General features: G+C 39.7%; 1 protein-coding gene across 10 annotated transcripts in view; it reads left to right on the top strand.

Annotated features, from left to right (window-relative positions):
• The window catches only part of DTNB (dystrobrevin beta), a 214767-nt gene that overhangs the window by 85576 nt on the left and 107439 nt on the right, over positions 1-21752 (top strand). For 9 of the 10 annotated variants that reach the window (XM_030037505.2, XM_030037503.1, XM_030037509.1 and 6 more), the window contains one exon: positions 14841-14918. In XM_030037505.2, the coding sequence (XP_029893365.1) occupies positions 14841-14918 (78 nt within the window). Of the gene's footprint in view, positions 1-14840; positions 14919-19380; positions 19489-21752 lie in introns of all 10 variants that reach the window. The other variant, XM_030037512.2, reaches the window with a different exon arrangement.

Here is a 21752-nt window from a genome sequence, read left to right as displayed (position 1 = left end):
AAATTGTTGTTGGATTATACGCTGTTAATTATTTTTTCTGCCTTCCTTTGCATCAAGATAGTTTTTGGCTGGTTTACTATTAAGTGGCATTAGGAAAATTAGTCACAGTGTAACAGATGTAAAAGCTCCATAAAGGCATGTAGAAAACTTAGTTCAAAATTTTAAAGGGAAGCAGAGACCACATTTCTCATTCCTAGTCCACAAGTAAAAAAACACTCTTGAATAGTATAAGAGCAGGAATTGGCTATTTGCTACTGTTTAAAATAACAAAGAGAACAAAGGAGTAATTAATCTGTAATATATACATGCAAATTTTCTTGAAAGTTGTTCACATTATTTGCACCAGAATGGGGTGTTGAGATACAATTTAATACTACAGTAGTTACGTTCCCTTTTTATAGGAAAAAAAATGTTGGCTCAGCATACCCATGGATGTATTTGCCCTTGGTGCTCTCATTGGAGAAGTGTTAGCAGCTATTTTTAAACAATAGCTAATTTTTTCTTATAGATACACTGTCAGAAAGTAGTATGTTTCAATGAGGAACTGCTGACAGTCATCTTGTGCTTGGAATTTTACAAAAGTTTGTGCAGAGTAAGTGTTCGGTGCCTTCCTGAAACTGCAGTCATATACATCATTTTTTAATTACAATGCAATAATTCTTTAGAAATATTTGAACAATACTGTAATCTGGATAGCTTAAGGAACAGGTAAAATTCCCTGTAGCCCTTACATCTGGTTCTCTGCCGTTCAGGGATGGCCACAAATGTTTTCCCATTCTCAAGTTTGTTTCATCTGCACAATTAGTTGGTTTGCATGTCCTGTAAGTTCAAGTTACCCCTATTTGGGTTTTGGTTTTTTTTTTTGTTCCCTGCTCAGAAAAGAAGCTGAGTAAGTACCAGAAACTAAGATCTCCCTTCTCTGCTGAAAGTGCATTTTGACTTTAAACAGACTTTCTTTTTTATTTAATGGTAGAAATAACGGGTAACAATTTCCCACTTTTTGCTGGAGTTTTTTCGTATTTTATTGGAGCATCTCAAAGGCAACATCAAAGCTCAAGACTGAACCTGACTAGCTGCTCTCCCTGGCTCCCTGATGAGATAAAATAAGCCCTTGCATAGAATAGAGGTGAGGTAAGAAGTGATAGGAATTTTTCGTTGCCCTGTGGCCATGTCTGCACTTGTCTGGGAGCTATGCACCAAGCTGGTGTGGTTTTTGCCTTGAATGCAGCTGCATAAAGTCTTGGCAGCTGGTCTGGAGCTGCTCCTGAGGACATGGTTTCATGAACCAGTTCACCTGTGGCAAAGTCAAGCCAACTGATTTTTTGGAAAGCTGCATCGTGTAATCCCCAAGTGCAATGAAGCTCTGTTCCAACAGCAGCAAATTGCCTTTGGATGAATTGGAGCTAAATTTGTCACACTTTTAAATGTCTTTTTTCCAGTGCAGAGTCTGTTTGTTTCCTATGCATGACCTGCTCATTTCCATGTAGATAACGCAGCATTGTGTACTCCAAGTCTGTGCCTCCAGCTTTGTTGCTCCATTCACATATTCATAGCTCCCAGTGTCGGTACAGCTAGCTCTATTCACTTCAACAAAAAGAAGTGTTTAGTCATTTACTCCTGTTAGTTTGATGCAGCCATTACTTTTGCAGAAGAGTGAGTCATGTTCTGTTGTGGCTCATGCAACACTAACAGCACAGCAGTTGCACACACTCGCTGGAGAAACAGTTGTGCCACTGGCACTAAAAGTAGAATTGATCTCTGCACAAGAGCACAAATTGGACAAAACTGAGATGCTTCGGTTCCAAGTCCTACCTGCCTGTGCGATGGAATGCCCTTTTTATTTGAAATTGAAGAAATCTAATCTGAAATAGCTTCAGAACAGAAATAGAACTCAATTCAATTCTCTCTAAAATTTTCTCATTGTAGTAGCATATTTTCATTATCAGGGTTTCCTGATGTAGAGTAGAGTAAGACTTTTAAACTTTCTGTAAAGGTCCGGGAGGGAGGTAGTTTCTTCTTTCTTAATCTGAACTTCTACCCAAGATTTAAAAAACCACAAAACCCACTAAGGAAAGATTTAATATATTTCTGGTTTGTGCATAGTACCTCTAAAAAAAACAAACAACTTAATATCGTTAAATATTCTCCTACTAAAGTAGCCAGAAACCCTCCTCTGTTTTTTAGGTGTAAGTAGTGTTCCAGCTCAGTTTTCAGCCTACAGCTGGAGTGCAGTGAGCATTTTGAAATATTGTCTCCTAAGTCCTCCTGCCAAGAGGAATCAGAAATCTTGGGCTTGATACTCAAGTCCAGCCGAGCCATGCATGGTGCAGGATTCAAACTCAGCTGCCCAAAGGGCTAAATCTTCTGGCTGCTTGACGTTGGCCAGAGTTGCTCTATGGGAGTTCTGTGGGGTGACAAAGGCTGCTGCAAGCATGGCTGCAGACCTGGCCGTGAGTTTTTTGATGTACAGATGGTGAAAAGGAAAGAAAAGCCCAAAAGAAAAAGAACAAACCCTTCTTAAAATACAGTGATTTTATTTCTGAGGTCTGTTTTGCATGCACTGCAGCATCTTCCCACTGCATTGTTCAAACCTTATTTTGTGACTATGCAAATTCAGTCTCTCTGAGATTTTATCATACAGTGTATTACATGAAGAGAAAGTACAGTGTAGTAGGAAAAGCAACAAATAGCGTGTTGCATCAATATGTCATTTTGAAGGGACCCGCTCCCTTGCAGCATCTCGTGGTTGATCGTTAGCTGTTTGAGAACATGGGCCTTAGCTGCCAACAAAGTGTAATTTTGAATTTGCATATTTTGCCTCTTGAATTTGGCTGGTAATTCTTACATTTGTGTCTGATGGATTTTCTTGTGTCATAGATTTGTCTTCAGTCATTGTAAGAAATCGTATATATATATATCTATGACAAAGAAAAGTTTCCAGACTTTGCCTGCTGTGAATTTTTTCCCTCACATTTTGGGACAAAAGAGCTCCAAACATATACACAGATGTTACTACAATTATTTCCTAATTTGGAGTTCATGGAGTCCAAGTGAATCATCACAGACATTTAACCTCAACCACAAATAAAACAGAGATCAGAAGATTTCTTTGAATTAATTACTGTGCAAAAAATCAGGTATTCTATAAAAAGCATTAAAGTTTCCAACATGAAGAGGGTGCCACAGCCATGGGAGTAGTTCATGTGCTTTGTTGCACTTTGTTCATTGCAGTTTCTGCTCTTTGGATTTTGTTACATCTTTGCTTGTGTACTGCGGTTTGGTTTTATTAGAAATAAATCAAATTTATATGTGAGGTGCCATCAAATCACCACATAATTGTCTGCTAAATAGAAGGTTTGGAATTACAATTCTCTCTGTGGAAAGAATGTTTTCCAGCTTTTAGTTGTTCCTGTGTTTCTTCGCTGAACCACCCCTGCTTTTCAGCCTCCCTCTTGATTGTAGTTCCTAAAATTGAAAGTAATTCCATTAGTATTCTACAGAGCCAAATGCAACAGAAACCCCTCACTTCCTAGAAACTGCTCTTCTCCTTTTGCACATGGTTATTGCATTTGGCTGTTTTGCTCTAGCATCTCACCAGGGATGCTTCTTTAGCTGACTGCCATGAACCCTCATGCCCTTTGCAGTCATTTTCCCAAGATGAAGTCTATTTGTGTCCCCAATCTGTCAATTCTGTGAAAAAGGTAATTCTGGCACCCCTTTCTTTGCTTTCTGTTGTGAACTTTTGTTTTTCGTTATCAGCTATTGCATTTTTAAATAGGTTTTCCTTTTCTTCATTGGTCTGCCTTCAGTGCCTCCTATTGAACAGATGTATTGATCTGACATTCTACTTACTCAGGCATGTAGTCAGAGGGAAAAGGCAGCAGGAGATCATTATTTAGATTTGAATAATAAATAATGGACCTTATTTATGGGTTTGGTTATATATAATACACTGTACAAAAGAAGTCATTCTTTCATTTCCGCCTACTTAATGATAGTTTTTGAGCAATTAAGAGGATAAGAGTTCATACAGCAAATAACAGTAAAAGAATTACCCTGTTAAATAGTGGAACAATTTTGTTCAGTAGAGAGAACGTTGGACAGAAAATTCACCCATCTAGTGCTCACTGTTATCAAGCGTATGGTATGACCTACTAACGTCGGAGCTGCTGAATTTCAAAGCAAGTAGGTATCTGACCCAATTAACTTCCAGAATTGTTTCAAGTAATTGTTGAACTCTTCAGGCACATAGAGTGGAATAGCAAGGACAATGTTTAAGTAAGAGGTTTGAAACCATTTTCACCCAATCTTGTTTAAAAGTAGCTCTGTGGACTACTGCTGAAGCTTCGCTATCCCACAGCATTCCACAGTAGCCCTGTCTGCTCATGCCAGCCCTCCTCTTTAAATTTAATGTATGTCTATGTTGCACATTTAGCCCATGTTATGTACATTGTCTGGCCCAGAGTCCTTGCCATTTGCACACAAAGCTCTGAAATACGTATCAATATGTTCATTGAAACTATGTTCTCTTGCCTAGCATGAGTTAAAGCTTTCACTTTTAGACATTCTTTAACCTATACCTATTGTGGAGAGATAATAGCCAGTGCTTGTGCAAAGTCAGGCCTGAAAGACCATTACAAAGTGCATGAACCTTATATGTTCTGGTCTTCCCAGCTGCTTGTTCACCACTTGCCTCTGGAGCATGTGTAGGTTTATCATCATAGAATCATAGAATATCTCAGGTTGGAAGGGACCCATAAGGATCACCGAGTCCAACTCCTTTGAAGTTATTGTGTACCTTGGTGCAGACTGCTCTGTTTCTGCGGATCATCCCAGATCAGACTGATCAAAACCCCTGATGTAAAGAGGAAAGGCTGCCTGATTTTGGATTAAGTATGTGAGGTAGTTGAGCACTGGCATAGGTTGCTCCGAGGGGCGGTGGAGTCTCTATCCTTGCAGATATTAGGAACCTGACTGGGCAACCTGCTCTGGCTGATCCAACTTGCACAAGGAGATTGGACTAAGTGATCTCAAGAGGTCCCTTCCAATCTCAACGATTCTGTCATCTGAAATATCCACTTGCAGGAACCAGCTTCAAGGTTCTGGGGCAGGGTGATCAAGCAGTGCCAGAAATCATCAGTTAAATCATGATTGTCAGTTCCCTGTCTGCTGCCACTGATGCGAGGGGTTTGCCTGGATCAGTGCTGGTGATCAAACGCTGTCCTCTGGCAGATTTCTGATTAAATGCTCTGCAGCTTTGATATCAGAGGAAATACTGAAGATGCAAAGTCAAAGGAATAAGCCCTCAATCACGTCAGAGTGCTGTGTATGCTGTTAATTTGAATGTGCCTGGGACCGTTCTTTGCCAGTGAAGCCAGCTGGCTCTGAACCGTCACATCCATGCTATTGATCTTCCTTACCTTCCAAAAGAGTCTGGCCACATCTGAACTGCTTACTGGGAGTCATTCCTGGCCCCTGCTAACTCCCAAACTACTCCCAGGAATTGTTTGGGAGAGAGCTATTTGACTCAGGCCAAAACTGCGCTAGGGTCTGCTAACAATTTAAACATGCAGATGATCCCGTTCCAGGTTATTAGAAGACTCCCTGGCACTGTTTCATTTACTAATATAAGTGGGGCCAAACTGGCTCTGGATCAGGCCATCAAACTACATTCTTGAAGATTTGTGGGACATAAACTGTAGGAACAGTTTGAAAATGAGGCATGCTGGAGTGGGCTCTCAATCTTTAACTCAGTAAATGGTATCTCCAATTTTTATTATTATTTTTTGAGAATTTGCAATGCAAGGGGGGAAGATTTCAAATGTATTATCAATATAGAGCATTTTGCATATAGCAAAATGGCTTTATCCTCTTTCACTGAGGGAAGACACTAACCATTTCCTTGCTCTCTTGAACCTTCTACCCCTCCCAACTCCACCCTTTGTTTTGGTCATTTAGATCCAATGATCACTTTATCAGAGTGAGTAGACTTGTATAGTTGCTAGCACTAGACCTCAATGGCCTGGATACGCTTTCTTTTCATGGTTGTGTCTTGTGCCTTTTTGTCCTATTGTCATGTCTGGCATCATGCCAGGTAGGGGAGAGACTCTGTTCCCCTTAGAGCATCGCAGTGTCCTTGTACTGCATTGAACGTATACCAAGTCTTGTCTTATTTGTGACAGACGGGAAGATTCTGAACAGGAGAAGTGTTGAGATTCTCAGGCAAAGTGCATTTCAAGTGTTTGTCTCTATATCTATCTTCCTTTGCCACTGCTTGGTAGGTTTTTCATTCAACTAGCAAAACAAAGAATCAATCTCCTTTATGCACTAGCCTGGAAGAGTATGTCCTCCTTTGGCTTTTGGATTATTATAGAGTAAAATTGGCTGGAAAGGAAGCTTAAAAACAAAACAGTAGCAATAGATCCTGTATCTTGTCATCTTAAAGATAAACAAGACCTGCTAGAATAACAGGAAGAACAGGCAATCCACTAATCATCTTTGGTGCAAATAATGTCCATGTTGTCCCAGTAAAATAAATGACGTATCATCCCAGCATCAAGCGTAATAAGGCCTTTACTGGCGTTGATGAACCTACGAGTCTATGCGTAATGACGGAACTGAATGAAATGTGCACATGCGCCTTCTAGCAAACAAACCAGCAAGCTTCTGAGTGTCAAAAACACATTATCTGTTTTGTTAAATGTACTAGTTATCATCTGTAAAAAGGTTATAGTTTCTCTTAAATCAGTACTATGCTAGCATCAGCTGAGATGAAGTCACCACACTGATGTGCCACAAGGTAGTAGCAATACAACAGCCAGCTCCTGGTGGTAATACCAACCTGCTTTAGAAGTGATATCACCTCGTCCTTATTTGCATCCAGGTAATGAATGGGCAAGATAATCTGTTCATACATCTCTGTAAAACTCTCTCTTCATGTAAAGGTACCAGAATCGCCATTGCCTCTTCCAGATTGGTGTCACTGTGGGTTTCTTCCACATTAGACTGGCCTTTCTAGTTGTCCTGGTCTAGAACTGCTGGTCCTCATGCACAAACCCTAAGTAATTACAGCTGTAAGACATGTCTCCACCCTGTGAACTTCCCTTCAGGAGCCACCCATCTGCCAATGACCAGAAATTGCTGCTGAGTCTTTTTTTCAGTTACATTGCTGAGTCACATCGCTGAGTCCTTTTTCAGTCCTTCTGCAACAGTAGTTCCATCATTAAGTCAGCATAAGCAGTGCTGGATCATCCGTGGTTTGGCGTTGTGTGCAGCAGGTACAAGGAAGGAGCGTTGGTCTTGAAGTTCCTCAGCCAAGTGCATTGGCAAGCGAAGAGCAGTGCTTCAGAGGATCCTGTGGAAAACGAGCGTGTTCTGCCACGGCATACAGGAGCACAAGTCCTAGCATGGCTTGAGCTGGTGATGCTGTAAGAACAGCGGTGTACGCTCCCATCAGCGTTTGCACTAAACACTCTGCAGGCTGAGTGTTCAGGTGATATTCTTGGGAAAAGTAGTAGCATCACATGTGCGCAATCCTGGATGTAGTATACCACAGGGTGCTCGTACCTGCAGTGTTTTGGTTGCTGTGAGAGGAGGAGGTTGTGATAATAATAGGTAACAGTCCAGGATTATTGGAATTTGTCCTGAGCTCTTGTTAGTATGATAAACTGGCATAACATCCTCAGCAACATGGTCTCAGATGTGGATGCAGTTGTTGGCTCATGAGAGTTTAGGAGCTAGTATGTGCTTCCATCCAAAACCCAACTGCATTCCTTGAGCAAATGTCAGTACAAGTGATTTGACTGCAGTGATGTACAGTTTGCTAAACCATGTAAGTTAGCTAAGGAAAGCAAAGTGTCATGATTTGATTCACAGTTTCTGCGATGTGTGTCTTGTATTTGTGTGTGTATGTATTGAGCAAAACGTGGATTTGCAACCTTAAGTTTAAATAATCAAAACCTTGTATATAGAGTTACCTAATTATGGTTACCAGCAAGTAGCCTTGTTTTCTAAAGTGTGGCAGGGGAGACGTAATCTCTTTTATTAAATCAGCTGTCATAACAGGAAAGAAAGAATATGTTTTGGGGGTCACAACCTTGCTCCTGTCCCTTCAAACCATCATAGCATTTGTCTTTCTGGGAGAACTGGGTGGCACTGCTAACAAACGGGGATGGTACTTACTGTAGGTAGCTTCAGTCGTGACTAGTGTTTGGAGAAATCTTTTGGTCTCTCCCAAGAACCAGAGCTAAGACAGAGCAGGTAACATTATTGTGCTATTAACAAAATGTATTAGCATAGTTCTTCCAGGAATACGATGTGAGAAAAGCTGGTCACGCTTCTGTTGCTTTGAAACCTTCCTGATATGTTATAATAGAAAGAGATTAGTTTTTACATGGTTGTTCATGGGAGTCTCCCACTGGACTTCCAGATAGCTGTTGAGGCATTTCTTTGCTTCTGTGAAAATGCCACGCAGTAGAAAGCAAGAATTACATTAAATCAGATTGCACTTTATAGTCAATGTCCTTCTCACCTGGAGGGAAGTGCTAAGCAAAAAAGCGTTAATAGCGTGTGTGTTGTTAGGAACAAACAATTCTAATGAATGCTAATGACTTGTACTTCCTGAACTTCTGTATGAGAAATAATAAAGTTCCCAGAAAAAGGAATCAATCTCACTTTATTGCTTTTTCCAGTTGACTCCTTATCTGAGAAAAGTGAAAGGACTAGCATGCCAGCTGGGATGTTTTTATTTTTACAGTTTTATGCAACTATGTTTCATCAGCCGTTTTTTTATCATTTAGCGTGGGGGGTTTCACTTAATAAACTGAACTAGGGTTCCCTATGGATTTGGTTGCTATTCCTTTGTTACAATCCCTCTGTTTAACTTCAAGCAATTCTCTCTTATGATATCAAGGTCTTGACTGCAGTGTCTGCTACCTGTGATGCCAGCCCGCCTGGCACCTAGAAATGCTTTATGTTAACCTTTACCTACAAACATCCACAAAACTACCTGTTTTCTTTTAAATCTCTCCTTAAAATTCCATCAGCATGCCTGTAAAATAATAATAATAGTAATAATAATAATCAGAGATTATAGTCAACTACTCTGTAGTGTAGTGTGATGTAACATCAGTATGGTTTTTCAGTTTCATATATCTAATATATAAAATATAACCTTTGGTTTGTGCCTACCTTCATGCGTCAGTCCAGTCTTAGTTGTAATTCTTCATAATTCTCTTTTCACAAAGAAACACAACCTGGCCTGTCAGTGGGATTCCTAAGCAATGTCAAAAAGACTAATAGTATCTGTTATACAATCTTACTGGTTTAGAAATTCTCAGGTTATAGAACAAAACTCAGCTTTAAATTTAGCAAATAAATAGCTGTTAAGTTTGTAGCTATGTAAATACAATAGCTACAATTTTAGAAAAAATAACAAAGACTGACAGATATCATGTAGTTATCCCCATTAATTCCTAATTAAAAAGTAGCTTAATTCCAGGCATTATTATATGATAATTAAAGAAATATTGACATTTATTACAGTGCTGATCAGTGCACCTGAAAAATACTGTCTTTTTTTGTTATATGTGATACACACACTGGTTCTTACACACAAAACATTGAATAAAGGTAGGAAATGTTACCAGTTACGCTTTTGACATGGATACACTTTTAACTTCTGCTGCTTGAAATCCTTACCTGGCTCGGGACCCTTCAGACCCTACTTAATTGTCCTTCCTGAGGGCCAGTGAAATTTTTCAAATTTTGGAATTTCAGGTGTCAGTCTTTGACTTCAGACTCATCAATTCCAGATCTGACTGACAGAGCATTCTTTCTCTTTTTTCTTTTGTCTTTTTTTTCTTTCTTTTTTTCTTTCTTTTTTCTTTTTTTTCTTCTTTTTTTCTTTTTTTTTTTTTTTTCTTCTTTTTTTTTCTTTTTTCTTTTTTTTTCTTCTTTTTCTTTCTTTTTTTTTCTTGGCTGCTGTGACAGCCCTTAACCCTCAAGTATAGATTGCTTTTCCTGAGCTTTGCATTTTCCAAGTCTCTGTGCTCTGATGGAAGCCAATAAATAATGTTGCTTTGCTGCATATCAGCAATCTCAGATAGGAGAACTGTTTAGGGCGGAAGACAGTTTGGTAAATTTTGTTTACTGTTGCTTTTTTGTAAAGGTCCCTTTACAGGGTGATTGTCCAGCACAGCAAAAAGTCTCAAGATTTAGTGCCTTTTATTTATTGAGGTTTTAGACTTCTGAGGTCTCAGAATTGTCCTGGTTTTGTTCTGGACCTTCATCAACCAAGTCAGAAAGAAGACAAGCAAGTAATTAGACCTAGGCTTAATTGTGCTTTTCTTCAGAATGCGTAATGATTGATTTTCCTACTTAGGAAAACTGTTGACACAAAATAGCAGTGACTAATCTGTTTCTTATTTCTCATTTTTAGACAAGATTACTTTTACATTTAGACAAGATTACTGAGAACAGGTGTGACAGCAACTTCAGTTACATCTGGATCTCATAGGTTTTACTACAGGTAGGAGACAATAGTTAATAAGAGTAAATACTAGTGATAGAGAGAAGTCAAGATTTTTGCTGATTTTATTAGAATTATGATAATTGCCCATAAAAGCCTGTTGACATGTTTGGGAAGATGATGGGGAAATCTAAGAACAGAATATCATCCATCCTGAGTTAGACCAAAAAGCTCTTTAGTCCAATATCTTGTTTCCAGTAGTAGCCAAAACTGGACACTTAGAGAGGGAGTTGGTCATGACAGAAGAGACAGAGGTAATATTCACACATAAATATGTTTTGAAAAAATAAAGGAACATAAACAAGTGCTGAGGCTGGAAAGCTCTAACTTGTGATACCTTCTATAAAGACAATTTAAGGTATTTTAGCTTCAGAATTAACTTTATGACATTTGTGTAAAAAAAAAAAAAAAAAAATTATGCGGGTAAATTGTTTAAAATGGCTCCTAAGTGGTGGCATACCTGAGTTGTTCTTTCAAGTCTTTATTCCTTCTTTCCCAAATTTGTGCTGAATACAGAGGACTCTCATGCCCTGTTTTCAAGCCCTCCACAAATCTCTACTATTTATTTGTGTTCTGATAGCATCTGCCACTGCTATACGATGCTTCGGTACATGAAAGTGTACAGACCCTGGTTAGAGTGTGAATAAGTCAAACCCAAGGAGACCACGATAACAGAAGTACCTAAAGCTGTAAGTTTTCTTCTGCGTGTCCCTGGCCAAAGGAGCACCCCCATCATTATATGCTTCTCGTCAGTACAAGTGTCAAGACGAGTCCTTGTCCTGGCTTTGAGCCTACAATGCTGTTATTTCCTCAATTATTTCTAGGTCTAGTTACACAGAGAGGGATAGCACTTCAGACAACGTGACTGAACGAGTTAGCACCTACTTCCGTGCTAACCAGCAACTTACTAAGTAGAATAAGCGTTTTTGTTTTGCGAAGGATACTGTCGTGTTTTTCAAACTACTAAAAGTTTATGTAATATACACCTTGGACCTCGCGTGTGGAGTGGGAATAAAGATTGCCAATGTCTTGATTTATGCTCTCTGGCATAGGCTGATCTCTGACCTCCCAGCTGCTTGGCTAATGTCACTTTTTGTAAGCATTGTGAAAAAAGAGAATTTAAGGAGTTTGATTTCTCAGCTTCTATGGCTGCCGTGTTTGTCCCAGCTCCTGGGTATGTGGAAGATTTCTCTTATTTCACTGCTTATTTTTAGGTGCTTTTCTTCCCAACAGCACCCTAGGCTGATTAAACACACCTTAAATGCCAGATAAGTTAAACCTGAAAAATTTAACCTAACAAAAGAGACGAAGTTTTGAAAGAAAGTTGTAAGCTGTTCTTGGTATGCATCAAAGTCCCTTAGCTGTTTTAATATCTCAGCTACATTGTGGGTGGGAGAGGAGTTACTTCTTCTGAGTGCATCTTCTGAGTTTCTCTGCCAGCGATGGTTTGGGGATTTCTCCCGTCTCAGGTGTCTGGATAGTTACGTTTTCTGGTGAGAGTATCGAGGCAGAAAAATCTCTCCTCAGTAGCTGATTCAAGAATATTTGTCTTTTTCTCTGTTATGTTGGTAGGTTGTAGCAGATGCCAACTATCATGAGCATCTTGGAAGGGGTATTCAGTTATGTTCCTTTTAAACTAGAACCTGTGGTAACATAAGGTGGACCTGCATTGAAAGTCCCAGGCTCATAAAAGCAGCTCTTATTACTCCAGTGGTATTGTGTACATGGTTACAGCATCCTCCCAGTTTCACAAACAATATGATTTTTCTGTCATGGTTATACAAGAAAAAATAGTGCCATCTTGACAGAGTTACAGTTTTTTGAAAAAGTATTCCATAAAAATATATAAATGGCCTCAAGAAATCCTCTGAACTGGGAAAGGCTTTATTGTACTTAATAAAGAAGATGAAATTGTGCTATTAGAAATCTTTTAACCAGATGTTCGTATTTAATTTTCTTTGCCTGTTTCACAGTTAGCAAGGATTTAGCTGGAAAATTGAGGACACTGGTATTTACAGAACTGGAGTGAACGTGTGGAAATGTCTCATAATGGTACTAAAACCAGATTGCGAATGGTGAATTGCATCCACTTTCTTATTAGAAGAGTTATATAAAAGCAATATTGTAATAAAATAAAGAATTATCCTTCACTCAAAAGAGTAGACCCACAGAGGTGAGCTTCTGTGGGATAATGGAAAATGTGCCCTCATGTACAATTTGTTACTTAAAGTGAAATGAATTCTGTGGAAACTTCTGCTGTTGTATATGTCTCGTGGAGGGTGAGTATGCGTGTGCTGTCCTCTGCGATCTCTACGCTCCATATACCCCCGTGCAGCCATTAAAGGCTGGCAGCACGCTGCGGTCTGGGCTTCAGTGTCTCAGGCACACTCTGCTGTGAGCTTGCTTTATCCCCTCCACTGAAATGCAACACCGTGTGATTAAATTCACTTACCCTAGAGTTATTAGGAGTACTGAGGTGGTATGTGTTGTGTCTAAGAGGACAGTGTTTAAGGAAACCACTTGTCCCTCCCAAAGGACAAAACCCAGCTAATGCACACAGAAACAGTGAAACAAGAGTTGTTGCTGAAAAATACAGTTTTGGTTGCAAAAGCTGCTTCTTGTTGTAGCTGTTTCTCTCACAGCTGCACATATAGTTTTATGGTGTGTGTGTCAGGAGAATGCAAAGCCGATAAGTAAATCTTTAGGAAAAAAGGAGAGTTTTGCAGTGGAGATGTGGACAGAGCATTCCTTGCGTTCGGTCAAGAAGAAGTAAGTAGGGAGATAAAGGGGCAGAGGGAAAGCACTGTTAATTAACTGCTCGTTGCCACAGGATGTGTTTGTACGTTCACTAGCAAAATTAATGGCTTCCAAACGTACTGTTGGATTTCCAGTGCGTTATAATCCTATTTCTGCTTTTTTGTACAGTAAGAAGTTCCTTTTCCAAAGGAGCACATTCAGTAAATACCTTATGACCAAATTATTTCTTGGTTTAACGTTATATTTAGAACAACATTAACATGAAAGCATGCAGCACAGTTACTTCTGGGCAAATCTGTCCTGAGCAAGGACTGAGAACTGAAGTGCTTTTGCACTCAAATCCTACATGGAGAAGGAATGCAGTAAGATGTACAGGAAATATGTTCTTTTTCATTTCATATGTTTGACATCCAAGTGATTTTTTTTTTTTTTTAATGGTTGTTTGATTCTCTGGATTACTGGGCTCTTAAAATTGTTGAATGAAATAAGCTAATGAGTCTTAAGGCAATTCCTAGTGTTCACACGTCCGAAAGAGGAGCTCCGTGCAGCTGCCCTGGGAATGTCAGGGAAGGCAAAAGCTGCGAACGCTGTTGGGGAGAACACCTTCTGCACTGTTGTACTCTAGAAAACGGAAGTTCCCAGGAATTCATTTCAGTATTATCTGCAGTAAATCTAACTGAGAGGGAATGCTAAGATGATGGCAAATACAAACCTATGAAGATTTTAATCCATGTTCCAAGAAAGCATGCAGGAAAGCGTGGCATTTTTCTCCATTAGGATCTGCACAGGTCCCATGTTGTCTAATGTGCAAATTGAGCTTTCATCTGTGCACAGACAACCCTGTACATTTTTGCACGTCTCATTTTAAAGGATGATGGATGTATTTGGATATCACTGGAGGGTAAACATAGGCAAATATTGATTCTGTGATAGTAGCTGCTGTAGTTCTCTCCCAGCGGCTTGAATTTACCGGCAGAGTTGTCTGGGGACGTCCCGTGTGGGCTCCTCGTGTCCTCCCACTCCCTGCACAGCCACAAGCAGACGAAGCCTGGGTGGCCACGGCAGTGTGGCACTGGGAGACTTTCAGGGTTTAAAAATGCGAATAATGGGAGCATCAGTCTGTGGTTGTATTTTATAGGGCAGAAAGGAACACAAGGCTCTATCAATTTATTTTTTTCAACTACCTTTAATTTATTAAAATAAAAATCAGACAGATGGTGTATGTGGTTGTTGTATAAATGATTGCTTGTTATAATAAATCTTTGCTTAATCCCTTTAAACATTTCAAATAATTGCCATAATTTGAATGGTTTCTACATTTTCTTGAACTACTAGACAGTGCCAAAGGTCAACTATGTAATCACAGATGTTAGTTTTATCTTCATTTTAGTGTGACACATGAACTGTGAAAAGCAATTAGACTACAGCAGATCAAGCTCTTCAAGTACCTGTGTGCAAAATGCAAAGAGCACAGTTATGTCCTTTTTCCTAGTGTTGGTTTTGTTTCTTTTTTGTTTTTTAAAATCACTAACTGGAGTAAATATTTTTATTTTAGTCCTCCTCGGCCTCTGACTAACATGAATGACACCATGGTGACCCACATGTCCTCTGGAGCACCTACACCAACAAAAAGGTATGCGTGCTTTGCAATATCGGTTGTTTGTTTCTGTGAGAGGTAAAAAATACAGAGGATGGATTTTGCATCACTAGGATTCTTCTAATATATTTCACATAACACTGCCCTTCAAAACGTGTATGCAGCATTCATAATATAAGGAACTGTTTGCAGTGCTTCATTTTGTTCTCTCTGAAGAGTGATTTTCTTTTATTGGAATAGATGTTATTATGTGAGTGTGACTGAAGAAATATCTAAAGAGCGCTAAAGATATTTTTGTTTCTCATTTTTAAATAGAGCATTACTTCCAAAGCTGTTCTGAGAAAGGCTGGTCTTGTTGTATCATAGGCTCCTCTGCTGACAAAGGATTATTCTGTTCTGCTGGAGACATTTCACATAATGAGTATACTGCGTTGCCATTGTTAACAGTTGTTCACACCAAACACAGCTAAGCTGCCAAAGTTCTTTCGAGTTGCCCATGTCTACTAGAGGCATTTAGGTTTGAGTTGAATTTGGTTTTACTTTTACTTAGTTATATATATATGTAAATTATTGTATGGATGTACATATGTAAACATGCAAAAAACTAGTTGAATCATGTATTTGCACTTTTCTTTCTTGTTAAGATATGTTAGGGAGAATAGCAAGGTGGTTCACTGGAGACTTCACTTGTCCAAAGCTGTGAATGAATAAATGTTCCCTGCAGGGAATGAGAAACTGAACTGTCACAATTTTAGTGGCAAGGTGGCACTCAAGAGGCAAGCCAGATCCCTCATTTTCAGCGGCAGTCCTTCAAACAGAACTAAGCAAAGATCCATGTACTTTCCTTGACAAAGTAAGTCAGTTATGTATGCAGGTTTGAACTGGCTGTGTTAAAATTATTTCACAATCGGTCTGTAAATCATTCCACATAACATCTACAAATGCTACGCAATGTGCAATACACTGTATGACTTCAAATATGGGATGTAGTAGAGTCCCTATCGCTGGAGGTCTTCAAGACGCGATTGGGCAAGGTGTTAGATAATCTTATCTAGGCTCCTTTTCCCACGGAAGGTTGGACCAGATGACCTTGTGAGGTCCCTTCCAACCTGGGCTGTTCTGTGATTCTATGAAATACACCTTTTGCTGAATTAGAAGCGAAGAGGCTGAGAGAGCAGACAATTCCCAAAGCCAGTGCTTTACAGACTGCTTTTACAGTCCTTAAGCAACATAACACATAACATCTTGTTTATTGGGTTGCAAGCTACCTTGTGGGCAAGGTCTTTTGCATTGTCTCTGCTTTTAACCTCTGTTTGGGGTCCAAGTTTGTTTGCTGTAGCACAGGCAACACCCATCTCCAAATCTCTATCAGACAAGAGCGTGCTTTAGGCACTCATGTCCTCTGTGCACACAAGCTTGAAACTTTTCCCAAGTAGCAGTGTCTGTCAGGTTCTCCTGCAGCCTCTTCACCCTCTTGCGTAAAAGGTCTTACAGAATGGAATGGTGCAACCCTCTGTCAGTTCTGACTCAGGAGCAACAGTTAATGTGGGTAGTGATCACCTAGTTCTGTAGTTTCTACTTCTTTGTTTAACCACCTTTTCCCATTTTCTTAATCCAAACTGGATAACGCACGTTTAAAAAATCTCTTAATTCCACAGTCCTCAAGACCATCTCACCTGTCTGGTAGGGAGAGCTTCCTAATGCCATCCTGTCATGTTCTGGCTTACCAGCGTTTCACCTCTTTCCAGTATGTGATGAGTTTCTGTGCTGGTCAGTGGGTGTGATAGGTGCCTTTTTGTCTTGTGGAATAACGTAGTCCCAGGAACCGTTCATTCCTCTGCTTCTTTCCATTCAGAGATTTCTTTCTTTCTCAGATTGTGTCTGCTGTGTTATCTATAAAAATCATGTCTGTTCTGGAAGAAGAGGCCAGTGAAACTTGAGTCAAGATTATCCACAGCAAGTATCTCTGCGTTTCTTGCTTTGCAAAATACCAGGAGACAGACTCATGCAAAATATAAGCTTAGCACTGAATATTCTGGAGGATGGCCTCTGATGGAGGAGGTGAAGCAGTCCTCCACAGATATGCTTTTCGGTTGCCAATTTAGTTCAAGCACACAGGAACAAATACTTTATTACTAAATGAACAAAAGAGAAGATACCAGTATTGGCTTTATTGCCAAGTACCAGTATTGATCCTAAAGTACATTTTACCTAAGGAAACACTTGGGTTTGGTTGGTTTTTTTTTTTTGCATGGGAACATCCAGAAACTCATTCAAAATACCTCTTTCACATCATCATCTGCCAGCTGTGCTTCCGTTCCTCTGTGGGCAGGGCCTAGCCCACCTATTCCCTTAATTTGAGAAGGGGGACACCACAGAAAATGCTAGGAAAATACCATATCAAGCACTAATCCAAAGTAAGAGAAGGGCTGGCTATTGCCACCTGACCACTTTTTTTCTTGGCCATGTAGATCTTGCAATGCACTGTTGAGATAAGGAATAGTGGAACAGCTTTTTTGTGTGGAATAGTGAAGGGAAAGAAAATCAACAGCTTGAGGTAAGTAGGTATTAGTAAGTAAAGTAATGCTGAAGGTAAACTCTAATTACATTATGACAAGACCTTTATGTTGTCAGGGGTTTAAGGGTACAGGAATTTCATGCTGATATTGTTTCCTGTCACCCATGATGACAAGTAGCAGATGCTTAGGGAAGTTTATAAGCAGTAAACCATTAAGTCAAGTCAGTAAGTCAAATTTTGCTCTTGTTTTTTGCACTTGTTCCCATCTTGCAGCACTCATCAGTCTACTTCCTCATTTGCAGTATTTATAGAGACCACTGCTTCATAAATCCAGCATGCACAAGTGAGTTCTACAATTCAGTTATGACCTGTTTAAGAAAACTCTTCCTTTTTTATTGTAACATTCACCAGTTCACCTTCTTCATTCTATTGAACATTTTTTATATCCCACCTGCTTCTAGCCTAAGAGTCCTTGTCTACTTAATTCTTCCTTGCACAGAAGGTAGTCTGTAACTCGGATCATGCTCATTTTCCTTATCGGTACTCTTCTTCTTTCAACATTTCTTTTTGATGTGGGATGGCCAGAACTGCATCTAATAGTCAAATCTGAGGCCACTTTGGTGTTCCAGTCCCATATTCTTCTGCTTGTGTGAATTGCAGGGATCCGCATACGTCTTGTGAGCAGAGACTGTCGCAAAGGCAGGCAACTAAAGAAATCTTTCTCCTCCCTGATGTGGGCAAGGATATGCATAGATCTGGATTTGATCACAAGAATCCCAGAAGTACTGAATATAGAAACCGCAGTGATCAAGGGAAACATAAATAGCTTTTCAACAGCGCTACCAAGATCAGTATTTTGACTAATAAGGACATGATAGAATCAGCAACAGGGTTTTAGAATCAGCAACACCCTTTGGCTTGGACCATTTTTGTATTTATAAAGGAGCAAGGTCTCTGTTGCTGTCTGTTGTCCAAGACAAGATCAGGTAGACCAAAGATAGTTCAGAAATAAAAACTTTGAGAAATCAGACCTGTTTGGACATATGGCATGTCATCTGCCTCTACACACCCTGAAATTGTCAACTAGCAGGACTTGCTTAAAAGGTTCCTTGTGAGCATCAGTTATCCTTTGCTAACTCAGGCCTCATACATCTGTAGAAGGGAGCTGACTGAGATCATCAAAAAACACGGGATGGTAACAAAAATGTCAAGATAGGCTACTTCAGCCTTTGGGGACGATCCTTGGTCACAGTTATTACCAAACAATGTACCAGTTGATTGCAAGCAGCTCATATTTTGAAAAACACGCAAGTAACTATAGGTGACTGCCCACTTAAAAGCACAGAACTTCTCTGTACTCCAATACATAAGCCATTCCCTCAGCGATTCAAAGGCTACACTGAAGTAACTCAGAATGAAGACCTCTATAGCATATATACTTTACAAATACCATCCCCAGCAAAGGCTAAGAAAAGAAGTTGGAATAAACATGGAATGAACACCAAAGAAATTACCTGATTCTGCAAAATGATCATTGTGTCATCCTTTGTCTACAGTTTGCTCTTTCTGAGAGGCAAGACATTCGCGGAAGTGTGGAATGGCACTAGACCAGTCCAGAACCAATCTTTAGAAAGCCAGAAATCATCTTACTTTCAAGCATCCTCTTTAATCAGGCATCATGAGAACTGACAGGCAGCAAATGCATGGTAGATGTCACCATCTGTGATCGCCACACCTGTATTAATATCTGCCTTTTACCAAGGTCCTGGCTCTTCCCTCTTCAAGGATCCCACTTCCAGAATTCTGTTACGAAAGGTTATGTCATCTAGCAGATTCTGCAAGAGTTCAAGGGAGGAGGCTTCTTCTCTCTGTACTTGCTTATTCCAAAGAAGGAATGGGGTATTTATCTTTTCCTGGACCTGGGGGGAACGGACAGGCTGCCTCAGGTTCAGGTAGTAATGTTTGCCTCCATCATTCCAGCTCCTCAGGCTCTCAGCTTGCAGAACGCATACTTCTCCATAACCACTCAACAAGCCCCTGGGGATGTACCTGAGGCTCGCAGTGGAACCCAAACACATCTCTCGAAAGGTATTGTCATTCAGACTCTGCTTAGTGCCTTTGTTCTTTGCAAAATATCTAGTTGTGGTGGCTACATACACCTGTCCAAGTCTAATCAGGGTTGGTTTGTTTTTAATCACATAATAATGAGAAATGGAGGTCTTCATCAGAGCTTCTCTTTTTATTCAGCTGAGGTTCTACAAGAAGTGATCAGTGAAAGCCATTTCATATTATAGGATTTGTATGACCCAAGCTGTTTCCGTCTCTGCAGGGCTTGCCTGCTGGCATTACTGAGTTGAACTACACTGAAAAGTACTTCTAAAGTAAAAGTAAAAGTAATTCTAAAGATTCTAAAGATAGATTATCTTAATCAGGCTGTGTCCACACATACCAAAGAAATGCTGCTTTCCAGGTTTTACTTGAGACTGCTAAAACTTTGGCTCAGGTCAAGTATACATATTTCAAAAATAATATGGAAACACCGCAAAATTAATTAGGAGAGCGCTATAGAAATATCTAAGAGCTGGAAATGTGATGCTAAAGGAGCATTATCTGTTTAGTTTATTAAGGAAGGTAGGGAAGTGATTTGATTGCTAGGTTACAAATATTTATGCATGGAAATATATTCAGTAGCAGGGTGGTTTTTTAGCCTTCCATAGAAGGGCATTTCAAGATCCACTAAATTCTGCATAACCTCTGCATACAGCCAGTCAAAGTGGATGGTTACAGAACCTGTGGAGTTAGTAGTAAGCACGAAAGCTAAAATACTTGGCTCTTGCCTCAGCTTGAAAGTCTCTGTTTTTGTCTCAGCATATGCCCATCCATATATGGGATAACATTTCCAAGTATTTTGAGACTTTTAGTGCGCTGACTGAACCACTGAATACATTGAAGCATTATTGGTTCATCTATCTAGTTTGTCAGGGGCATAGGAGCACGTGTCTGTGTTGTCTTTGTATCCTCCATTTCTTTAAACCTGGAAAATGTACAGGTGTCAGCAGTTAATAATAGAGTTAAGGCAGGAGAAACAGGTTTTTCCCCCTTTAAAAATTTCTTACATTTCTATTTTGTCAGTTCACATATGTCTGATTACAATGTTTTCCCCAAGATTTATTACAGTTACTAGTGCTCTAGATCAATCCATGATGTAAAAGATCATCACTGACTAAAATTAAGGGCCTCATTTCCCTAGCTGGAGGCACTGTCGCATCTTGGCAGCATGAAATAAAGATAGCAGGGTTGCTGAGGTTGCTTTATGTGAGCTGAATGGGGTTCGGATCCGCATTTTAATGTGCTGAAGCTGTTCAAACTGGCCACTTTTCAGTGGCTTGGCTTCTTTTTGAAAGCCAGATTTGTTCCTAAAATTGACTGTATTTTATATACCTGGAATAAATGACAGATGAAAGTGTTAGAAGTTACATGGTTGCCTGTCTGTGGACACAATAGGGCTCATCTTTGAATGTCCTCAGTGCTGAAAAAGAATGAAAGGGCACCAGCAAAGCACAATAGCATTTGTTGGAAATGTATTTGATTTCTGTGACAGTAATACTATAGTAGGAGCAAAAGGTAGTATCCTGCCTAAATCCTTTCCATTCTGAAGAGCATTTTACATTTGTTTATACCTTCATCAAACTTTCTTCCTTCACGCTAATATATTCCAGCTTCCACCAGTAGACTAATCCAAGAGTAAGGTTTTTTGTTTTGCTTGCTTTCCCCAAAAGATGGAACAAACATGGGTCAATTTATTTGAAGGCAAAATTGGAAGGAATAGTAAATGGATATCTATACATGATTTTGTTGGAAAAAGAGAACTGTTTTCTGCAATTTTTTTATTGCACCCAGATACTATTAGGAAGTTGCTGTTCACAGGGCTTCCTGTAGATATAGATATAGCTAGATATAGCTGTCTGGCTAAATATAGCTAGATACAGCTAACCCAGAACCTCAGTGGAAGTCCATACCGATTAATGTACATTGTTTTAAAAGCCTTTTTCGTGTGCTTCCAAGTAACGTTTTTCACAAGAGAAGGAATTTAGTCGTAATTGTGAATTACGCTAAATTATTTGTGAAAACTGGCCTCATTCCAGTTTTAATCTGTTCATCACAGATGCACACACGGAGGGTGTGGGGATCTCTAGGAGGCACACGGGTTTTCTGCTTCGTCCCAGGGCTTCTCTGCGACCAGAGCTACTGCAGAGCTGGGCTGTGTGCCACGGCTCCTCCGTACTGACCTCTGCAAAAAAAAAAGTAAAGCCAGTCTGCATCCGGAAAATACGTTATCTTTCGTGAAAAAG

Source organism: Aquila chrysaetos, chromosome 15 (assembly GCF_900496995.4).
Source record: "Aquila chrysaetos chrysaetos chromosome 15, bAquChr1.4, whole genome shotgun sequence".
NCBI lineage: Eukaryota > Metazoa > Chordata > Aves > Accipitriformes > Accipitridae > Aquila > Aquila chrysaetos.
The sequence above is the reverse complement of the archived record's forward strand: the minus strand, read 5'-3'. Positions and strand labels throughout refer to the sequence as shown.